This window comes from Limanda limanda, chromosome 14, assembly GCF_963576545.1.
Source record: "Limanda limanda chromosome 14, fLimLim1.1, whole genome shotgun sequence".
Taxonomy (NCBI): domain Eukaryota; kingdom Metazoa; phylum Chordata; class Actinopteri; order Pleuronectiformes; family Pleuronectidae; genus Limanda; species Limanda limanda.
In genome coordinates this window covers 3,970,406-3,992,399 of record NC_083649.1, presented here as the reverse complement: position 1 = coordinate 3,992,399, position 21,994 = coordinate 3,970,406, and the positions used below count along the sequence as shown (strand labels likewise).

General features: G+C 42.2%; 2 protein-coding genes across 3 annotated transcripts in view; one reads left to right on the top strand and one right to left on the bottom strand.

Annotated features, from left to right (window-relative positions):
- Positions 1 to 629: 629 nt before the first annotated feature.
- Positions 630 to 20,687, top strand: dtx2 (deltex 2, E3 ubiquitin ligase). Its single transcript, XM_061086131.1, has 8 exons — positions 630 to 1,198; positions 4,054 to 4,672; positions 7,317 to 7,375; positions 11,903 to 11,970; positions 15,074 to 15,241; positions 16,315 to 16,476; positions 17,434 to 17,523; positions 19,000 to 20,687. Exons 1-8 carry the CDS (start codon positions 856 to 858, stop codon positions 19,252 to 19,254), a joined length of 1,764 nt encoding a protein of 587 aa, XP_060942114.1. The 5' UTR covers positions 630 to 855; the 3' UTR covers positions 19,255 to 20,687.
- Positions 20,688 to 21,755: 1,068 nt separating this feature from the next.
- gtf2ird1 (GTF2I repeat domain containing 1) overlaps positions 21,756 to 21,994 on the bottom strand; it is a 33,086-nt gene continuing 32,847 nt past the window's right edge. For both annotated transcript variants that reach the window (XM_061086007.1, XM_061086008.1), the window contains exon 27: positions 21,756 to 21,994. This exon is cut by the window's right edge and continues 628 nt beyond it. The gene's annotated coding sequence lies outside the window, so the exon portion shown is untranslated.

Genomic DNA, 21,994 nt, shown 5'->3' with positions numbered 1-21,994 from the left:
TTAAAACGTTGTTGCTTCTCAAAATAGCTTTCTTTGCTTTTTGATTTCGTATTTTATACTTTGCTGTCTTTTTAAATGTTGTTGTATTATTTTGCTTCTTTTCTCTAATGTTTTGTTTTCTTGTTTTCATTCTTTATCCTCTTTGTGAAGCACTTTGTCACGGATGTTATAAGAGGTGCTATATAAATAGAGTTATTATGACTACTGTAGATCTATTAATGTCATTATAAGATAAGATAAGTGAGCATGCAAAATAAAAAATATGAAAATAGAAAAAATAGAAATTGAGTAGAAATTGCACAGGCAGAAATGAATATTGCACAGTATGAAGCGTTAATATCATAATTATAATAATTATAATAATATTGTAATATTAGTATAAGTATTATTAAAAATGAAAATGCAATAGAAATTTCACAGGCAGATGGATATTGCACTGTTTAAAAATGTATAGCTATAAGTCAAACATTATTATAATTAGTAGTATTAGTGATCGTTTTATTTCCTTGAAAAAAGTTCCCCTCTGTTATCGGCTCCCGCAGTGTCAGTATGTCCGGGCTGTCCTTGAAGGCAGCACCAGAGGATGCAGAGGGCTGTCACAATGCTAGCGTTAGCCACATGATGCTAGGTGCCGTGAACGCACCAGCTCCGTCAACATGCTCCAGAGCGTCTCTCTCCTGTTTGTAGCCGCGGAGCGTCTCTGAATCCCGGGTTGGCTCCTTCACGATGCAGCGCTTCAACGAGCCGAGCTAGCCGGGCCGGCGGACCCTCCTTCCCCCGGTGGTCGTGCCCGCGAGTCGGCTCGCTAGCCCCGGAGCGAGTTGTTGTTAGCTGTTAGCACTTAGCCTGGCGAACATGGCGATCGTGTCCGGCTCCTGCGCCCGGGTGAACGGCTCCCGGAACGGACCCTCGTCCTCCTCCTCCTCCGGCTCCGCCGCGGCCGCCGGCCCGACGCCCTCCTCCGGCTCCGCGGGGCAGTCGCAGCCCATGATCGCGGTGTGGGAGTGGCAGGACGACCTGGGCTTCTGGCGGCCGTACAGCGGCCAGGTGAGCGGCCACATCGAGCGGAGCCTGTCGCCGCGGGGCCACCGGGGAGCGGGACCCGGCTCCACCAGCATCTGCCTCGGGCAGTCCGACCCCAGCCTGGCGCCCTACCTCATCGACATCCCGAGCCTGAAGCAGTTCCGCCAGGACACAGGTGACCCACCGCCGGCTCCATCACTCATCTCACCGCCTTCCACGAACCCTTTATTCACGGTTCTCATCACACCGGGGCCTGTTAGCTGCGGAGCTAGCTACTTAGCATTAGCTCTGTTGTTGTGATACGTGTTTACACAGCTGTTAGCTTAGATTAGCTACGTACAGGATGAAGTTATGTATTCAGGTAAACTCTAACAATCCTCAGATTCATTTTTTGTTCGTTATTACGTTCTTATAACGTGGTTATAACGCGTCACTCAGCTGACGTTAGCATGTTGTTGTGGTTTAGCTCAGCTGGTTCGTGCTAGCTACTTTAAATCAGGGTAAACAGCTCGTAAAGCTTAGCAGCGAACGGGTGGAGCAGCTCCAGTTATTAATATGTGTTTATTAAACTATAGCACTCAATAGAGATTGTGGCCAAAAGACAGATTGTGCTTGTGTAAAAGTAAAGGATTACTTATACCACACGTCATAACAAGACGTCACAACAACCAAAGAGTGTAAAAGGCTTACAAACAGAATTAAAAGATTACACAAATATCCCTTTTAACAGGGAAAATACCAAAAGCTATAAAAACTCATAACTTTAGTAAAACACACATATTTGAGGATTGAAATTTGTCACAAGTAGCAGATACAAATCTAACTCAACTGAAATTGAAACAAGTGAGAAGAAGTATTAATAATAAGTATTTGAACATCTCGAGGGTCTGAGTGGATCAGATATGGAGAGTTAAGATATTGTGAATATTGTGGTGCCAGCCAATTAAGAATAATACAAACAATCAATAAGATCAATCCTGAATCACAAAAATTCACAAAAATCCATACACAGGTGTATCATGAGAAGACAAATAAAAAAGTCTTCAGTTGCAATTGGAAAAACGCCACAGGAAGCCTGTAATTTCGCATTTAGTGACCATTTTGGCCATATTCCACTTTTTTATTTTGATGTACTTGTACTTAATTATGTTATTATAAGATAAGATAAGTGAATATTATAGATATTGTGAATATTGTGGTGCCAGCCAATTAAGCATAATACAAACAAGCAATAAGATCGATCCTGAATTTGTCGGTTAACCAACTGACATCTACTCGTCTTCTCAACTTTCCTCTGCAGTTTCCTGTATGTAGGTTATTTTCACACTAAAGTTCTGAGTAGTAAAAACAGTTTATTCATGGAAATTTTTCCCTTATATTTGGCTTAAAAACAGAATTAAAAGATTACACAAATATCCTTTAAACAGGGGAAATACCAAAAGCAATAAAGCACATAACTTTTGTAAAACACAAATATTTGAGGATTGAAATTTGTCACAAGTAGCAGATACAAATCTAACTCAACTGAAATTGAAAGCAAGTGAGAAGAAGTATTAATAATAAGTATTTGAACTTCTCGAGGGACTGAGTGGATCAGATATGGAGAGTAAAGAGATTGTGAATATTGTGGTGCCAGCCAATTAAGAATAATACAAACAATCAATATCAATCCTGAATCACCAAAATTCACAAAAATCCATACACAGGTGTATCATGAGAAGACAAATAAAAAAGTCTTCAGTTGCAATTGGAAAAACGCCACAGGAAACCTGTTATTTCGCATTTAGTGACCATTTTGGCCATATTCCACATTTTTATTTTGATGTACTTAATTATGTTGTTATAAGATAAGTGAATATTATAGATATTGTGAATATTGTGGTGCCAGCCAATTAAGCATAATACAAACAATCAATAAGATCGATCCTGAATTTGTCGGTTAGCCAACTGACATCTACTCGTCTTCTCAACTTTCCTCTGAAGTTTCCTGTATGTAGGTTATTATCTCATAATCTTCTGCATTGTAAGAACAGTTTATTCATGGGTCTGAGTGGATCAGGTATGGAGTGTTAAGATATTGTGAATTAAGAATAATACAAACAAGCAATAAGATCAATCCTGAATTTGACGGTTAGCCAACTGACATCTACTACTTTTTGAAACTAACAATTTAGTAGCACTTAAATGGCACTAACTTATAGTATTTTGTAGTTTTGCTTTATTTTTGAAGAGTTTGTACTTTCTTGATTCTTGTTGTTCTTGGTTTGTACCCTCTGGGTTGAATGCACTTATTGTAAGTTGCTTTGGATAAAAGCGTCAGCTAAATGTAATGTAATACTCGTCTTCTGAACTTTCCTCTGCAGTTTCCTGTATGTGTGTTATTTTCACACTAAAGTTCTGAGTAGTAAAAACAGTTTATTCATGGAAACTTTTCCCTTATATTTGGCTTAAAAACAGAATTAAAAGATTACACAAATATCCTTTAAACAGGGGAAATACCAAAAGCAATAAAGCACATAACTTTTGTAAAACACAAATATTTGAGGATTGAAATTTGTCACAAGTAGCAGATACAAACTCAACTCAAATTGAAAGCAAGTGAGAAGAAGTATTAATAATAAGTATTTGAACTTCTCAAGGGTCTGAGTGGATCAGGTATGGAGAGTAAGGAGATTTGAATATTGTGGTGTCAGCCAATTAAGAATAATACAAACAAGCAATAAAGTTAATTACTAACAATTTAGTAGCACTTAAATGGCACTGACTTATAGTATCTTGTAGTTTTTTTTTTTGCTTTATTTTTGAGGAAATTGCACTTTCTTGTTGTTTTTGGTTTGTACCCTCGAGGTTGAATGCACTTATTGTAAGTTGCTTTGGATAAAAGCATCAGCTAAATGAAATGTAATGTAATGTAATACTCGTCTTCTGAACTTTCCTCTGCAGTTTCCTCTATGAGGGTTATTTTAACACTAAAGCTCTGAATATTAAAAAAACTGTTTATTCATGGAAACTTGTCTCTTGTATTTGCAGGAAAGACCCGGTCGGTTCGCCGCTCCCTGTTCGCCCAGTCCTCCGGCCTCGGCAGCGGCGTCTACTGGGAGTGGGCCAACGACGAGGGGGGGTGGACCCCCTACGAGACCCGGACCTCCATCCTGCTGGAGCACAGCTACCAGGCTCGCCAGGGCACCGCCGACCTCGGGCCTCACGGGTACAACTACATCGTGGACCTCACGTCTCTGGCCCAGGTGAACAAGGCCACCGGGTTCAGGCGGCAGGTGCGACGGCAGTGTAACCTCCCGTACCCGCTGGCCTCCAACGGCCCCCCGGCCATCCCCTCGGCCCCCTCGGGACCCCCGGCCATCCCCCCGGGGCCGGCGTGCTCCTGCCAGCAGTGCCTGAGCCACAGCAGCACGGGTCCCATGCCCAGCCGCTCCCGACACTCCTTCTCCTCCGGGAGTCTGAACCGGCCCAGCCTCCAGGGGGCTGGGAGGGCTGTGCCCACCCACCCCACGTCTGTCTACTCCCCATACCCCCGGAGACCCCTCTCTGTGGGGGCCATGTCCTGGGGCAGCCCCTGGCCCCCCCCGCCCTCTGGTAGTCAACTGGCTGCACCGCACCTCACCAGCTCGGCCAGTGCTAACGGGTTAAGGTCAGTATCTTACACACGTGTGTTGGACTGGGACTCGACTTGTTAGAGTAACACAACAGAGAGGATGATGAGTTGCTCTGGCTCATTGGGGTGTGTGTGTGTGGGGGGGGATGAGTAATGGGCCCCTCTCCACCCGCCCCTCTCCTTCCTCTTTGTCTTTCCTGTCTGTCTCCACTTTAATCTATCCTGTCAAACAGGAATTACAGAAACACGTATCTGCAGCCCGTTGCCGTGGTGACGTGTTTGTTTTGGCCTCAGTTAGTTTGACTCCGGTCTTTGTCGTCTCCTGAATTCTCTTTTGTTCCTCACTTGGAAAACTACTAGATCAAATTTACACACTGTCTTCTTCAGTAAACGATTGTGAGAGAAAGTGTCAGAGTTTCACTTTTGGACAGTTTATTGAGTTGTACATTTGATTTCAAATTGATAATATTGACATTTTTGCCTATTATTAATATCTCACTGACACAGTTAAACCCAGTGTTTTAGAAATGTTTGAACATTTATTCAGAATCAAAAACTGAAATCTCTCATTCACATTAGTGTTCAGACACTTTGCTGTGGCACTTTAAACTGAGGTTAGGTGAATCCTTTTGTTTTAAGTTACATTTAAGTCATGTGCTGGGAACTTGATCCACATGTGGCAAACTGAATTTATTGGAGATGGTTTCAGATCAAGTTAAATCTGTTATCCTGTCTAAAGGGAAACTAAATAACATGCATACAAACCATCATAAATACGACCTTATTCATTATTATTACGTAATGCATCACAGGATCCCTACATAAAAGACAGAGACAAGTGATGATGGTCATACAGGTTAGGATTGGAAAGGTACACACAACTGTGTATGTGTACGAGTACCCACAATCCACACGGAATCTCAGGACAAATAAAAACAGGAAGAATACAATAAAATTCTGTCTCTGTATAGATGATAGAATCTGTTGAAAGCTCATTTTTCCAATACAGTAGTTTTAAATTGTACTTGTTCATCTATAAAATGCTTCAGAGGAAATTTCCGAACATTGAGATACACTTTACGGATCACAATATAGCATCAACATGTTGTATTATTATTTATATGCCTTGTGAAGCGTGTTGTTTGCAGCATCGTGTTAAATAGAGAGCTGGAGGTTCTCAGCAGCAGAGCGAGAGAGAGAGAGAGAGAGAGACTGGTCTGAGTCTGAGGGAAGAATGAGAATGAGAGGCTCTTAAAGAAATCCTGCTCCTGACAGCTTGCTACCCGACACCGGGGCGACAGTTCACCTTCCAGCTCGACAGGAACCTGAAGCTAAAAGCCCAGATAACACTGGAGAGGCTCCGGGTACAAGTCTCTGTCTGTCCCCAGTGGCCCCGGCTGAAGCTCAGATTTAACCCAACATCCACCAGTTTGTTAGAGAGACCTGAAGATGTCGGTTCCCGTCCAACACGACCGAGCCTGGGAGGATCTACCAGGAGATCACGGGATAAACTTCCCAGATCCAGGGGTTCAGAGCTCGTAGAGACTCGTACAAATACACAGGAAGTTTCTACTAAGATCTGAGTCAACGGTCTGAATCCTCAAATGAGATGTGTCAGCTTTTGATTTTTACAGAATATACTTAAATTTCCAAATAAAGGAAAAGCTTAGTAGGAACTCGTCTTCCTCTGCACTTTGTTGTTTTATTGGTGTTATACATCTTTTATATAGTTGTTGCTGCAGCTTGTTCAGTGCATTAAGGCACCGGACACTCGACTCAGCTTCCTTTATTCAGCAGGTTAACTGACGTCAGGAGATCCTCAGTATCAGGCACACGTTTCCTTCTATTGTCTCCAATGTCCTCTCGTTTGACTGATGAGTGAAACCACCACGTTCAGCGTTTTCATTAAAGGCAGATTCGCATAGTAAACAGATATATAAGCCGTCCAAATCCATCAATGTTAAGTCACTAGTTTCACTCTGTGCTTTATTTGTTGGAATTCAGTCCCAGTCTCTCTTAGTTATTTGCTGGACAATCTAAAAAGGGTCAGATTGGTTTGATATATTTGACGTGTTTCCAGTGAGTGTGACTGGTTCTGTGATGTGTGGGTTCAGGTGTGTTGGACTGGGATTTTTACTGATGAAGTGAAAGTGTGCAGGGAGATTACAGGTTTTATTTACTTAAAGTAGACATATTATGCCCATTTTATCACAGTTGATATGGTTCCTTGGGGTCTTAATGAAATGTCTGTAACATATTTTGGTCAAAATACCACAAAGATCATTTAAAACAGCACCTTTTTACGCTGTCTAAAACAGCCCTCCTCAGATTGACCTGTTTTGAGTGGTGTTGGTGGTCCAAGGCCATGTAGCGAGATTCCCTAACATGGGCATGGTGTGACTATGACCTGTATTCTGGTCGTAATCCCATTTGACGCACTCGTTTCTGACAGAGAGGAGCCACAACAAATTGCGGGAGTTGTTTTTTTCCAGAGGTTTTGGGACGGTAGACATGCCAGATACCCAAATTAACGTGTAGAAGCACTACAAAAGTGGAATTTTCATAATATGTCCCCTTTAAAGCTCGTCCTAACGTGACTCAACCTCAACAATCTTTATTTTATTTGTTTGTTTCTATTTCCACCGACTGAATGTCCCCGTCTCTGTCTCCTGTCCCGCAGCGTCCCGTCCATCTCTGTGCAGCTGAACGGATCCACCAGCGTCAGCTCGGCCCTGGCAGGTAAACGATCCACTAACTCTCACTGTTCCTCAGTCTGTTCTGCACCACGTCTCTGAGAGTGATGCAGGTTTCATTATTCAGTATGATTTTAATCTTTCTATGTAGGAGGGAACACGCACACTAAATACTAAGCAAACTTAAAGAGCATATATCTATAGAGAGATGTGGTGGCGTGTGGGGTAATGATGTTGCTTTTATTGTCGAACCCGTCAGAGACATGTCCATTCAGCGGGAAAGAACATCATATGATTTGTTATTCCAGTGTTTAGGAAAACAGCCTCGGCACGGGCTCATCTCTTATTGAGAGCCGACTCAGGTTTCCTCGTGTTGTACAAAACATTCGGTCCTGGATGTGAAGGAGGATTGACTCCGTGTCTCCGTCTCTCCCTCTGGAAGACGAGTTGTCCCTCAGCTCCTCCTCCTCCCAGCGTTTTGACTGATGCCTCAAAGCTACAGAAACAGAACAGAACAAACAGTTCTCATAACTTATACCATACGTCCCTGTGGTGTGAATCAATTAGTTCAGATCATTTGAATAAGGATGTAAAAATAGATCAGTGACTTTAGTCAATATCATATCTTTGGAGAAATCTACATTTTTCTGTATATGAGCAAAAATGTTTCACTTGCGCTCCTGGTGGTCGAAAACAAATCCGATCTGGGCTGAAATTAAAATAATCAGTGTCATGGATATGATTTATGATTTGGTTTGCAAGTTTCAAAACAATGCAATGTTTAAATATCAGATCTGAAATGATTGAACACAAAGATGAGGAACATGGCTCCACTTCCTCCTGTTGTTCAAAAATGAAGCCAAAATATCTTAGACCTGCAGCGAGCCTCTAGGGGGCGATAGAGAATATTTATTGCTTTATCTGTCATCTTTATATACAGTCTATGAATTTACTTTTTAAACAGATTCATGTTCCACACATTCATCCGATACATCAATGAACATTTTACCAGGAACACCTGCTCACTCATGCATTTATTCAATCAGCCAATCATGTGCCAGCAGTGCAACGCAGACGTAGCTTCAGTAGCTTCTATAAAGTTTCACGTCAAACATTAGCATTGAGGAATCGGGGGTTTTGGGCAGTGGAGTTGATTGTTGGAGTGTTTCTGAAACTGCTGACCTGCAGAGTTTTCACTCGGGTCATATAAAAAGCTGCAGTTGAGCCGCAGCTCTGTGGAGGGAAGCGTCTTGTTGTTGATGGAGACGCTCAGAATGGGCTGAGCTGACAAAACCACAGAGATAACTCACACAACTCACATAAACACCGTACAACCGCGCTGAGCTGAAAAGCGTCTCCGAGCAAAAAGACGTCTTCCTCTCCGCTCAGCTGACAGCAGAAATCTGAGGCTAAGTCTGAGGTGACACCGGCTCGATAACACTGGACAGTTGAAGGAGTCCGGTTTGATGAGGCTGCAGATCCTGGGGTCAGACACTCATGGACCCAGCAGATCCGGGCTGGTAGTAAATAGTAGTGCGTTAGATTACTCGTTACTGACAAAAGGGGTCAGATTAGAGTAGCGCGATACTAAGCAGCGCGCTTCCGGCATCACTGGCTGGTTGTGGGGGTGTAAAGGGAAACCTTGGGCCCCTTAACACCAATCCATCCTGGTTTGAAAGCCACTTGCTGTCTCCCCTGGGTCTTAAGGCTGTTTCCAGCAGGATAAGGCTCCGTCCCAACAAGCAGAATCAATCTCACTGGTTTCCTGGAAGCGAGTTGACAGTGTGAACGTAACACATGTGCAGAACTGATGTGAAGCCGTCACGACAACACGACGCCGGGTCCCAGAGGAAAGTTCCCAACATCTTGTGGAATCACTGCCACAAAGAGAAAAGTTGTCACGTCTAGGGATTGTCACGAGAACCGATACTTACGATACCTTTCGATACTAAGACAACAAAACACCGACGATGCCCATTTTTTGTATAGCACCGTTAGCACCGATGCCAGCAGCTGTTAGCGACTTAGCATTAGCATCGGTGCTGCGCCAGTCGACGTTTACATTCAGAAAACCAAGATGGCAACTGGAGCAAAGAGTCGTGTATGGGACGGATGGTCTACTTTGCGTTTGCGGCAGATTACTGTGGCGTTATCATTTAATGCATAACATGTCTCACAACAATGCATCACTCACATGCGTCCGCAACTACCGTATAACCCACAGTATATGCGCAAAGCACATTAAACTACCGTATATGACATTAAAGACATCCAAAGAATGCAATTTTGGAATCTTAGAAAATCCTTTTTTTTAATACCGTGGTATCGAAATTGGCATCGAGAATCGTGTTATGTTACAGGTATTGGCACCGACTACTGAATTGTTGGTATCGTGACACCCCCCTATTCACGACACAAAAACTACACAAAATATCTTCTAACGGGGGTATATACACAAAGTGCAGAACCCTCTGGGATCCGTGTCCCAGGACGGAGAGACGTGCGATCGATGTCTAGTTGTGTAACATTGATCCGTAAAACTCGTATTTGTTGTCAACCAGTACAACCAGTGTCAGGTATCGAACCCAGTCCGTTTCCTGTGGGAAGGTTTCCATGTCCTGTGTGTGACTCCAGTGTTGTGTGTCTGTCGCAGTGGAATCGCAGCTGCTGCTACATCTCTCATACCTTTTTGATTTGTTTCTTTCTGCTCCTGCATATCTCCACTTGCTCTCAACCCTCACCTCCCTCCCTCCCTCCCCCCCCCCACTCAAACCCACCCCACCACCCCCCCCTGCTCCAGGCATGGCCTCCATTTTGATGTCAGCAGTGGGACTCGGCGTGCACTTCACCAACGCCCCCCTCCCTCCTCCTCCGCAGCAGCATCAGCATCAGCAGCATCAGCCTCCTCAGCTTCAGCAGCAGCATCCTCCTCCTTTCTCTCTTCCTCCTCCTCCTCTCCTCCACCCCCCCGCCAGCAGGCCCAGCAAGCCCCCCGGCAGCAGCAGCAGCAGCGGCAGCAGCAGCAGTTCAGTTAGGAGAGCAAAGAGGCAGCACAGGAGAGGTAGCTACCCCCCCCGACACCGGCCCGTCCTCCACTTGTCCTCGTCCTCCTCTGTTGGTCCACGTGTGTCATCACCACCGGCTTTGAGGAAACATCTCATCCTTCCATCACCTCCTCACTGTCGTTTGTCTCCAGGTTGTTTCCGTCGGGCTGCGTTCACACGGCTCCACTGTGGAGGAAGAATAGACTCGTAGAACCAGATCTTTAAAACCAGACCTCTGCTGCCCCCCCCCCCTCTCTTTAGTTTCACTCCAGTTGCTGCCGTCAATATCAGCTGCTCAACCGCCATAAAATCCTGCATGTCCATCGTTACTGTTCATCAGAGAAATGTTCTCCCTCATCGGGGTAACAGGAAAGAGAAGCTGGGAGTCTGAAGAATGTGGATTAGTGCAAACACGGCTTTAGACTTTAGAATATATATACATTACATTTTTAGGGATATTTATTGTGCATTTTTGGCTTTTATTGAGAGGACAGTGCAAGTGTGAAGTGGGTAGAGTCATGTATGCCACCAGCTGAGCCAGTGGGCGTCCCAAATTGCTAGAATATTTAATACAAAAAGTTAGAAATATTTAATAAAACTTTAGTTTGTGACACCATATTTTAACCAGGTGTCTGCAGGAAAACAGCTGATGGACAAACTGATAGAAAAACTAGAATAAACGAGAGGAAAAGCTTCTGTTCAGGATACGTCTATAGATCTAAACCCAACTTAAATTTAGTTTAATTATTATTATTAGTAGGTTTAAACCCCTTAAGATGAATTATCTCGTTTTCAAGGAGGTCCTTCACACAAGAAACAACCCAAATAATGATGAACTAAGAAATAAACATTAGGTAAATTGATTATGAAAATCAGGATTGAAGCAGCTTAACTCAACCTTTAGTCAAACTCATGAACAAATCAACAAACCACGTGTGTTCCTCGGCTCAGCTCTTGCATCATATCATTTCCTGCTTGTTTTTCCATCTCTGCGTCGCTCTGACCTCTGACCTCTGATGTCACTTCCTCTCACTGTGTCTCAAGTCCTCACGTAGACAACCTGACGTCTCTGGATTCAACTAGCGCTGTTCAGTTCATTAAAAATCCCCCAAAAAGACGACTGAAGATGATTGTTGAGTTAACTCTGAGAAGTTTGTTCCCTAAACCGACTCGACATCACTCGTTTGTGTTGGGGGGGGCATGTCAGTGTCTGTATCCATCCCTCAGGCTGCTCATTGTCACCATTCATTCACACTGTGTGGTTCGTTGTGTTGTCGTCCATTCAGATCGACTCTTTGTGTGTTTAATGCTCTTATTCACCGTTCTTCTCTCTTCAGGATGTTTTATCCACTTGAGTTTTTAGCAGAAGAAAAGAATTATAAAGTTTGTGACAAATGTTCTTCTACAATCTGTGATGTCATCTGTCTCATATTCTGCGTGGTTCCTTCAGATGGTTGAACTCGTTATCGTCTCTTTTCCTGTCTCGGCTTATTCGTCTTTTTGTCTCTTCTCCCTTGTTCCTCTTTCAGCCTCGGCTCAGCGATCTGAGGACGTGATCCAGCGCTACATGGAGGCGGTGGCCGGCGTCCCGGACGAGGTAACGTGTCAGCGAACGCCACACGATGTTTGTTTGTTGTCACAATATTACACACAGTGTTGGGAAGGATACTTTCAAAACGTATTCCGTTACAGAATACAGAATACATGCACAAAAATGTAATCTGTAACGTATTCCATTACATTAACTAATCTGAGTAACGTATTCTGAATACTTGGAATACTTCCGGTTTGTATTGCATTTTTTAAGGGTATGATTGCGGCGTTGTTATAGTCAGGGGAGCAGCAGCAGTTTAAACTCTCTCTCCACCGATGCTGCGGGCCCGCTGGATGTCCGGCTCCCATCCACTCCCACCTCTGTGCCGGTCCCACCGGAGGCTGAAGTGCAGCGCCAGAGCAAGGCTGCCTCGCGTCGTGCAGCGATTGTTTCGGCGTCGGGTCTATTTTTTGCGCTTGACGCGAGCATATCGCTCCAGGAAACACACTGAAAAATGATTTTAAACGATATTGATGACATATTTTATATGATATAAATGATAAAGCATGCATCCCATAGTTTGTATTCCCCTTCTGTTGTCCTGGAGTTTTAAATTTACCAATTTGACCGATCACAATATTAAATGCCCCCCTCCATACAGACACACAAGCAGTCATAAAGATAAAAAGAGAGGGGGGGGCGGAGAATACTTGATTTACCCTCGACACCCGACATTGAACGGAGCAAACAGCGGAGAAGTTCTTGAAGATAGATGACATTAAATTGGGACGCTGTTGCAGTTAATGTTGGAGCAACAAGTGACCATATGCTTTTATACTACTGGGTCAACGGGTGATATTATTAGAGCTGCCCGGCGCTTCAGCGTCCGGTGTGAACCCGGCGTGCCTCGCTGCTCTCCTGCAGAGCCATGACAGCGGAGCTCTGGAAGCGCAGGTCGGTCTTCTCTCACCAGGTGCCTGTAACGGTCCCGAGCCGGTAGCGGTGAGGCTCTTTCACGCCGCCGGGGCGCTCTTACGGCAGCCCTGGTCTCCAGCTGCTTCCTGGGGGCTTTGCCTCCGGTGGATTTACGAGAGAGTGAATAAACTCGAGAAGTACCGTCATGTAATCCACTGATTTCAACAATGTAACTGTATTCTGAATACCATCTATTTAATTTGTAACTGTAACGGAATACAGTTACTCATAATTTGTATTCTAAATACGTAACGCCGTTACATGTATTCCGTTACTCCCCAACACTGATTACGGCTCATTTAAAACTGAGTCGTGTGAAGTTCAAATCTAAATATTTCAGGAAATTAATGATTCAAGATTCAAGGTTTTTATTATCAAATGCACAACAATAACATTAAGCAGTAGCTGGTAATGAAAAGCTTGAGTCAGATAGATAGATAGATAGATAGATAGATAGATAGATAGATAGATAGATAGATAGATAGATAGATAGATAGATAGATAGATAGATTACTTTATTCATCCCCGAAGAGAAACTAAGTCGTCATAGCAGCCGGTATATTTGAATACAATAAAATACAATACAATAGAATAAAAAATAAAAAATATTGAGGTAGAAAGAATAAAAACAGAAACACAAGATAAATAGGTAGATAAGGTGCAGTGGCAAGATGATGGTAATAGTACTGATGATATGATGGTAATGTTATTGTTAGACAGTATATAAAAATAGTACAGTATATAAAGTATATAATATAACATAATATATATTTATTAGGGCTGGGCAACGATTAAAAGTTTTAATCGGATTAATCGCATGATTTCCCTGATTAATTACGATTAATCACATTTGTATACGCAAAATCCAATAATCAATTAAAAAGTAGTGTAAAGCGCAATTTTATTTTCAATGTTCTGCCATATGAACGAAAGTGCCATAACATTTGTTGTGCAAACACTTTTAACATCAGCATTTAATACAGTAGCAGTTAAATAAAATATTCAGTGTAAATCTCAACTTAACAATGTTATCAAAGCAAATACAAAATTAAAGCTCAATGCCACTGCCTGGGCATTAATGTTATCCTCTTCGTTATGAAAAATGTATACTCCTCCCTGCGTCTAACGTAGTCAGCCGAAGCCTCGCTCCGCTCGCTGTTTCGTTGAATGATTTGCTGATATCAACTGTGTGTTTTGCATTCAGGTGATATTTTAGACTGGAATTACTCCGGTGATAAGAAAATTCACCTTGGCAGTGGCTACAAATTACTTTGGTTCTGTCGACTCCGCCGTCTGGAAGAACTTTAAAATGAAAATGGCCATGTAAAAGCTCCGTACCCTTATCCATGGTTGTTTATCCGCCAATTATTTTCTTTTTTCTGGTTCCGCAGCAGTCAGCAACAGACTTTCACAAAATAAAAGCCTGACTTTCACAATAAAACAATAAATAATCAAACCTGAGTTAATGCGAGTTAAAATAATTAATCGAGTTAACTCATCACTTGAGTTAACTCGATTAAAACGAGTTAACTTGCCCAGCCCTAATATTTATATATGATAGTAACTATACCAATATAATAGCAGTATATAGTAATAATGGCAGCAACAGTGTTTATAATAATAGTAAATATAATAATAATAACATGTACACATGTATAAATATGTGTATATAGACTTGTATATACAAAGAATAAACAAAGAGTATGATATGATATATAGTAGAGGTATAAATGTAAGCATTTGACTATACAATAGATAATATAATATACTATGAGTGTAAGAATATGTAGACAGAGTGTGCAAAAGACAATATTTTTGTATAAAATGATATATAATATCAATATGGTTTATATTAACACATATCACATATGATGTGAAGTAAGTGTTCCAGTATATGGTCACAGGCTCTCTTCTAGCAATGCTCAATAATTACAACCAAAACAAATAAAATAGAAATAGTATAAAATAGAATATCAAAAATTTAAATTAGAAAATAAAATGTATATATCTCAAAATATATATATACAGCTCAAGAGAAAAAAATAGAACTATAGAATCAATCGTGTGCAATAGTACAAATGCAAATATGCCACGGTGCTGGTATATTGCATATGATGGTTCAATTCTGTAACTTTCCCCTAAAACAAAATGAATGAGACCCTAAACTCCACTTGTCCTCGTGTCCCTTCAGGATTGCATCATCTGCATGGACCAGCTGTCCAACCCGTCCGGCTACGAGACGCCGGCCGGAGACGCCGGCGGCCGCAGCATCCTGCCGGACAACGTGGGCAAATTCATCAAGTGTGGCCACACGCTGCACATGCTCTGCATGCTCGCCATGTACAACAACGGGACCAAGGTGACTCACGCACTGCCTGTCTGTAATGATGTGGACAAAGGTTAAAGATAAAGTGTGATGGAGCACGTGTGTCCCTCCTGCTGAGAGGAGGAGGAGGAGGAGATGTGTGATGAGTTCTGAGCTGCGTTCAGGAGATTAATGCTTCAGAATGAGGAGAACACTTTTATTAATTATTAACTGACAGCATCAGAGAGTTTGACTCGTTAGAGAAGAAGCAGTCAGAAGAAACCCAGTCGCTCCCGAGGTCCAATAAGCCGTCAACACGTCCAAACTCCAAGATGTTAGTGTCTCAGGCAGATGTCAGAGTAACTCTCTGCTGAAGCTGTGTGTGCGTTTGTGTGTGTGTGTTTAGTGGGAAATCACTATAATCAGCCCTCATTAGCAGGTCGGGCCCCAGCAGAGTCAGACTGGTTTTTAAATCAGAAACAGCAACATGTCCACAAGCTGTGGGACCAGTGAGTGAACTGGGAACCACGAGAGGAAACACCTGCTGAGTTCAGGAGCTTTAAACAGATCAACCAAATTCTTATTCTAATGTTGAACAACTCTAATTTAACTTGTGCTGAAATAATCCTGTAACAAACTATGATTTTTTTTCCTGCCTAGAATATTTACTCGAGTTCAGTGTGTTCAAATATCTCAAATTTAATTTAACAAACAAACGGCCTCAGATGGATCTGCACCTAAAATTAGAAAACCTTGAAACACCATGAACATTTCTCTTCTCTATCAGACCAAAGAAGAAGAAAGATTATGACTTCTGCTATTTGCGAGTCGTTACTGTTTCTGGTTAAGTTTATGCATTAAGACTTTATCTCCAACCCACTGGTCTAGAAATAACAGTTCAACAATAAGTGGAAGTGGAGGGAACTTGGTATATTTTCACTCTTTGTTTGTGCTTCTGTTGAAAGTTTGGTCTTAAATTACAAGTTATCTTAACTTGTTTATATCTGTAAGCATCCTGGAGAATCATTTATTTAAAGGTATTGTACAAGTGAAGTTATTACACAATAAGTGCAACACGCTCCTCAGTGGGTCGATACCTGTTTGATCACCTCTCCCCCCCCCTGCAGGACGGCAGCCTGCAGTGTCCCTCGTGTAAGACAATCTACGGAGAGAAGACGGGGACGCAGCCCAAAGGAAAGATGGAGATCTACAGCATCGCCCAGTCGCTGCCCGGCCACCCGGACTGTGGAACCATCCAGATCATCTACAGCATCCCCCCCGGTCTACAGGTGGGAACTCCTCAGCAGGAAGATCCTCTGACTCTGTGTGTGGGGGATTCATTTAGGTTCAGGTGCAGTTTCACATCTCAGCCACTAGGAGAACAAAGCTGTTCTCTGCTCGGCTGAGCGTCACGGAGCAGAAGGAGCTCAGAATCAGAATCAGAATTATTTTAATTGCCAAGTATATTTGCACATACAGGAAATTGCTTTGGTGTGGTTGGTGCACTAAACATAAACAACAATCAGACATTAAACAACAATATAAAACAATATAAAACAAAACGATATATACAGTAAGAGACTGGGTTGAGATTGAAATCTGTGTTTTTATTAAAGACAAAAGCAGATTTCATTGATTTCATTGAAGTGATGTCTCCTCTCAAACAGGTGATGACATCAGACTGGTGGATATGAGACCTTGTTTGCTAGTAAATGAAAAGTAAATGAGTATCTTCAATGACTGGATTCCATTTTCACAACAGCAGGGATTCTGTTTAATGTATAAAAATATATAAATATAAGAAATACTCCTAAAAGACGGTGACGTTGTTCGTTCACTTTAAACCTTGAGAGTCGACGAGTGAAATCCAGTTTTCTCCCAAAAATACCTTTGAACAGACTGATGTTCAGAATCAGTTTCTGTGGAGTCGTCTCCTCCGTCTCTTTGTTCTCGCTTCACAGCGACTTCCTGCTTTATTACGTTCTTCTGGGAAAACCTTCATTTCTTTTGTGTGTCCTGTTGAAACCTCGAGTGAAGACAAACTGTGAGAATCAGTTCAACTGATCTGAAGTTAGAGGAACTCCAACCTGGTTTGTATCGAGCTGTTGCTCCGCAGCTAACAATCTGCAGCAACACAGTTATTAGATTATTGTTTTATGGGTCCAACTGATGTGAAGTATTAAACTTTCACAGCTTTTCCATTCATTTATCAGTTTGTTGTTTGTTTGTTTTTCCTCCTCCTCCAGGGGCCGGAGCATCCGAACCCCGGGCAGCCGTTCAGCTGCAGAGGCTTCCCTCGCTTCTGCTTCATCCCCGACAACGACAAAGGCCGGAAGGTAAAGAACCAGCGCTCGAGATTCTAATAGTTCAGATTTAAATCCACACTAGTATTTAACTTTACTTCCTACTCCAGGATCCTCACTCAGAAGATGTGGTTCTTCACTTTGTTAAAGCGAACAGGAGAATCAGACTCGTACAGATGTAGGGTTGCAAAATTCCAGGAATATTCAAACTTGGAAACTTTCCATGGGAATTAACGGGAATTAATGGGAATATACGGGAATTAACAGGAATTAACGGGAATAAACTGGAAATGTTGTTGGTAATTTATACTAACTGTATTTACCTTGTCATACACAGACATAAATATAAACATTTTGTTTTGTAATAGGCTGATTTGAGCCCTGAGGAAACTTTGGGCACTTGACTATATGCTTCTGCATCGTTGTGTCATTCTTAACATAGGTCTTTGCACAGTATTTGCTAATGTACACAGCCTTTCCTTCTACATTGGATGAGGTGAAATGTCTCCACACATGAGAGAGTGCACGTGGCATTGTTCTGTAGAATAAGATGAGAAAAAAGTTTGTAAAAAAACACTAATGCAATGCCAGAGATATAAATAGTTAGACAAACAATTGGAATCGTCTGTAAAAATATTTTACAATTGATGGATAAATGAATGGAAATAGGCTAGATGAACAGATGAACAATCCTGTTATTGTGCATTCGATACTAAGCTATTCAAATAATACACAGGTTCATATATCCATGTTTTTATTATTGTGTGTCGCTGAATGAAAGATGACGTCTTCTGCCTCCATTTATCCGTTCGCTAGAATATGCTGGATTCATGTTAATGTGTATTTAAAAAAAATTCAATTTGTCGATTTTTTTTTAAACATTTTTAAAATATAAAAAAATGTCTAATCAACCAAAAATTAGGACCTAGTGGTCTGCGGAGGTACTGCAGGGGGGGTCGTGACATTTTTGGTTGATTAGACATTTTTTTATATTTTTAAAATGTAAAAAAAAATTCGACAAATTTAAATTGTTTTAAATACACATTAACATGAATCCAGCATATTGGAGCGAATGGATGGATGGAGGCAGAAGACGTTATCTTTCATTCAGCGACCCCCTGTTGAAGACCTCTGCTCTAGATTCTCATAGCTCAGATTTAAATCTACACGTCAGCCACTTGTTTACAGTGTAAACGCATCACACAAGTATTAATCTTCACTTCCTGATCCGAGATCCACACTCAGAAGATGTGATTCTTCACTTTGTTACAGCGAACAGGAGAATCAGACTCGTACAGATGTTCCACAGACTAGTTCTCAGGGTTTATACCAGAAACTGTGTTTTTATATCGAGTAACTAATTAAAACCAAAATGATCAGAAACATCACAAAGGTAAAAACAAGATTGTAAAATTTGATTAAATTCCTCCAGCTGTAGTTTTTCTGAGCTGAGTCACAGCCTCAAGTTCATCATCACTAACGTCTGCTCCTGGTCTCCTGGTCTCCAAGGTGCTGGAGCTGCTGAAGATGGCGTGGATGCGGCGCCTGATCTTCACCGTGGGCACGTCCAGCACCACGGGCGAGCCGGACACCGTGGTGTGGAACGGGATCCACCACAAGACGGAGATGATGTCCAACCTGTCGGGCCACGGCTTCCCGGACCCCAACTACCTGGACAACGCTCTGTCTGAGCTGGCGTCCCAGGGCGTGACCGAGGCCTGCCTCAAGCCTCCAGGGGGCGCCGGCGGTGGCGGCGGCAGCTAGGCCACACCCCCCAGCTTCACACGCTTCCACTCAGAGCCGACCACAGACGTTACCCTCAGAAACCCACCTCCGGCCCGGTGGACCTTCCTCCACCTCCGTCATTCAGTAGAAGTCAGCGTCTGCTCGGATCTCGTTAAGTGAACGAAAGGGGGAGGAGCTTCTCTGTGGAAGGGGCGGAGCTGAGATCCACATTCCCACACATCACATATTCCAGGAGACTGAACTCAAGAGAGAAACACGTCTTTTTCTCAACTTGTTTTTCCATCAAGACTCATTTGTGAATCGGGGCCGTTTGAGGAAAACTCGATTCTGAGATGTCGACAATAGAGGGAAAATATTACTGTCAACAAAAAGTCGGAATGTTACGAGAATTAAGTCGTAATTTTATCATAAAACAATAATTTTCAGGTTGGTTCGAGATTTTAAATCAGAACGACTGAAACTCTTTGTTCTTTCTGGTTATTTACTGAACATTTGTCTTTATCTAGAAATATTACGACTTTTCTCTTGTGTCATTACAATGTTATTAACGCACTATTATGTCTTTGTTTTTATTATCAGACCTCTTATTATCCTAATCATGACTTTAACCTCCTAATATTACGACTTTGCTCTCGTAACATTTTGACCTTGTTCTCGAAATCCCACAAACTCGTGTTCTTCATCTCGGGCCACGCCGCTCGCCATCGTGTCCCATCGTCCGGTTGCCATGACAACGGCAGCTCTCTCTCTCTCTCTAAAAGCCTCATGAAGCACTTTAGTTTTGACGTCAGTGCGTTTAGCCGAGTGACTGGTTTCCCGTCAAAGGGAAAGTGAACTGGTTTTAAATTGGGATGTTATGCAATTCAAGTGTTTTCCGCGGGAAACGTTTGTGTTTAGTTCGACGACACTGAACCTTCGTAGCAGAGCGAGTTTACACGAAACCCGGGGCAATACCTTACTGTACATACACATACACAGGAGCGAATGGAAAATATGTAAAACAAACAAACGGAGGAGGAGGATAAAGTTGTATATTTTGAAACGCTAACTTCTGATTTGAGGTCACAGTTCATTCCCTGATTGGACGAACAGACGTCCGGTTCCTCGTGGTTCCGACGTCACCGCGTCTGTCGGACGTTCTGCCGACGCTTGTTTGTCACTTAATGTTTGTGTTGCCGTGTGAGAAGAGACGAGGTCACGTCGCGTTTCGCCCGATGACCTGAATCCTTTCCCCGACCCCCGAAACGGACGGGATCGCCGAGATTAGAATGGAAAGTCTGGAGAAGAACGTTTTGTGACAATCAAGGTCATGGAACTCGTCCTGATGGAACGAGACGCCCGGACTCGCCTCCTGAACTCACTTCACTCTTCAGCACAGTCGCTGGACTGGGTTTTGAAATGTAAACAAGCAAAACTGAAAAAGTCTGCAATAAAGAAATGAAGCAAAATGACCTGTGACTTTTTTTTTACTCTCTTTCACCGCAGCTGACAAGTTTCATCCATGTTTGTTTGTTTGTTTGTAGCTGAGGTACGACACAAAGAATAACTTTTCAATTTGTTTCGCTGTCTTCAACATTGTGAGATAACGTTTTTTTTACATTTACGTTTATTCCTCAGAGAATAATTTATGGATCTCGATTTTAAAAAGAAGTATAAGTCTGGATCTAGTGAATTTAAATGTTGGAGCTCTATTGAGCGACTTCTGGTTTGTTTATCAACAGGGAAATGTAAAATCTACTGAACCGATTTCCATGAAACAAAGTGGAAGGAGGGTTCTAGAAAGACCTGGTAACTTTCTGGATTTGGACAAAGTTACGTGATTTGTTTAACAATTTTTTCAAGATTGCAAGAATTTTTTTGACATTATCACAGATTTCCCAGGAAACAACCGGTTTCTGCTTGATCTTAGATCTTAAAAAATATGAGGCAATCGATCTTCAAATGCAGATTCTGACGGACGTAGCCTCTGAATTAGGACTCCCAGCTTCAGAACCTTATGAGCATAATATAGTTGTGATAAAACAAACTATATTAAGTATCTTTTAATTCCATCTGTAACTGAGTTAAAGAGCATTTCAGTTGTTTGTGAATGGATTTCATGATGGATTAGCTTGAGGCTAACATTTTGATCACATGTTGTGACCTTTAAAGGATTTTTAAGAATCATAACTGCAGGTTTTGACCCTTTAACCCTCAAATCGACTCTGATCCAAATTATATCCAAATCGTCATCGCTGTGACAATCAGACAAACCCTGAAACCAAATACCACATGATGGAAAACTAAGAAACACAGTCTCTGAAACACCACAACATTCATCTGTGGTGAAAATGTTCAGAGAGGAACATGTGACTCTGACTCCAGCCTGATGGAGACTTTGCTTTGGGCTCAACGTACGTGAGGATGAGGAGGTAAAGAGATGAGGAAGAGTGAGAGGATGAATAGGCCTGAACCAGCAGAGTCTCAGAGTCATATGTAAAGAATCTCTGGCTTCAGTGAGGAAACACAACTCCACCAAGTGAAAGTGCAAGGCAACACATTTTATTTCAAAGGCCTAATTGGCGTTAAGGTACAGCATATTAAATATGGTTAGTCCAGAGTAACACACCATTCTTTCCTTTACATGATACATTCAGGCCGACTTCAAACTGGATATTTTACACGTGGTTAATGCGCCGCTAACATAAAAAAAAAGCCGTTTACGTAAGGTCTTGTTTTTACTGCAGGTTCCAAACTTCAGAGTTCTGTCTCCGCTCGT

What these genes read in the sequence shown, in the direction of transcription:
- dtx2 (XM_061086131.1), top strand. Translation starts at nt 856, where the DNA reads ATGGCGATCGTGTCCGGCTCCTGCGCCCGGGTGAACGGCTCCCGGAAC. An exon ending in CGTCAGCTCGGCCCTGGCAG is followed by an intron (nt 7,376 to 11,902) that starts GTAAACGATCCA and finishes TTCCTCTTTCAG; the next exon opens with CCTCGGCTCAGCGATCTGAG. An exon ending in GCATCCCCCCCGGTCTACAG is followed by an intron (nt 16,477 to 17,433) that starts GTGGGAACTCCT and finishes CTCCTCCTCCAG; the next exon opens with GGGCCGGAGCATCCGAACCC.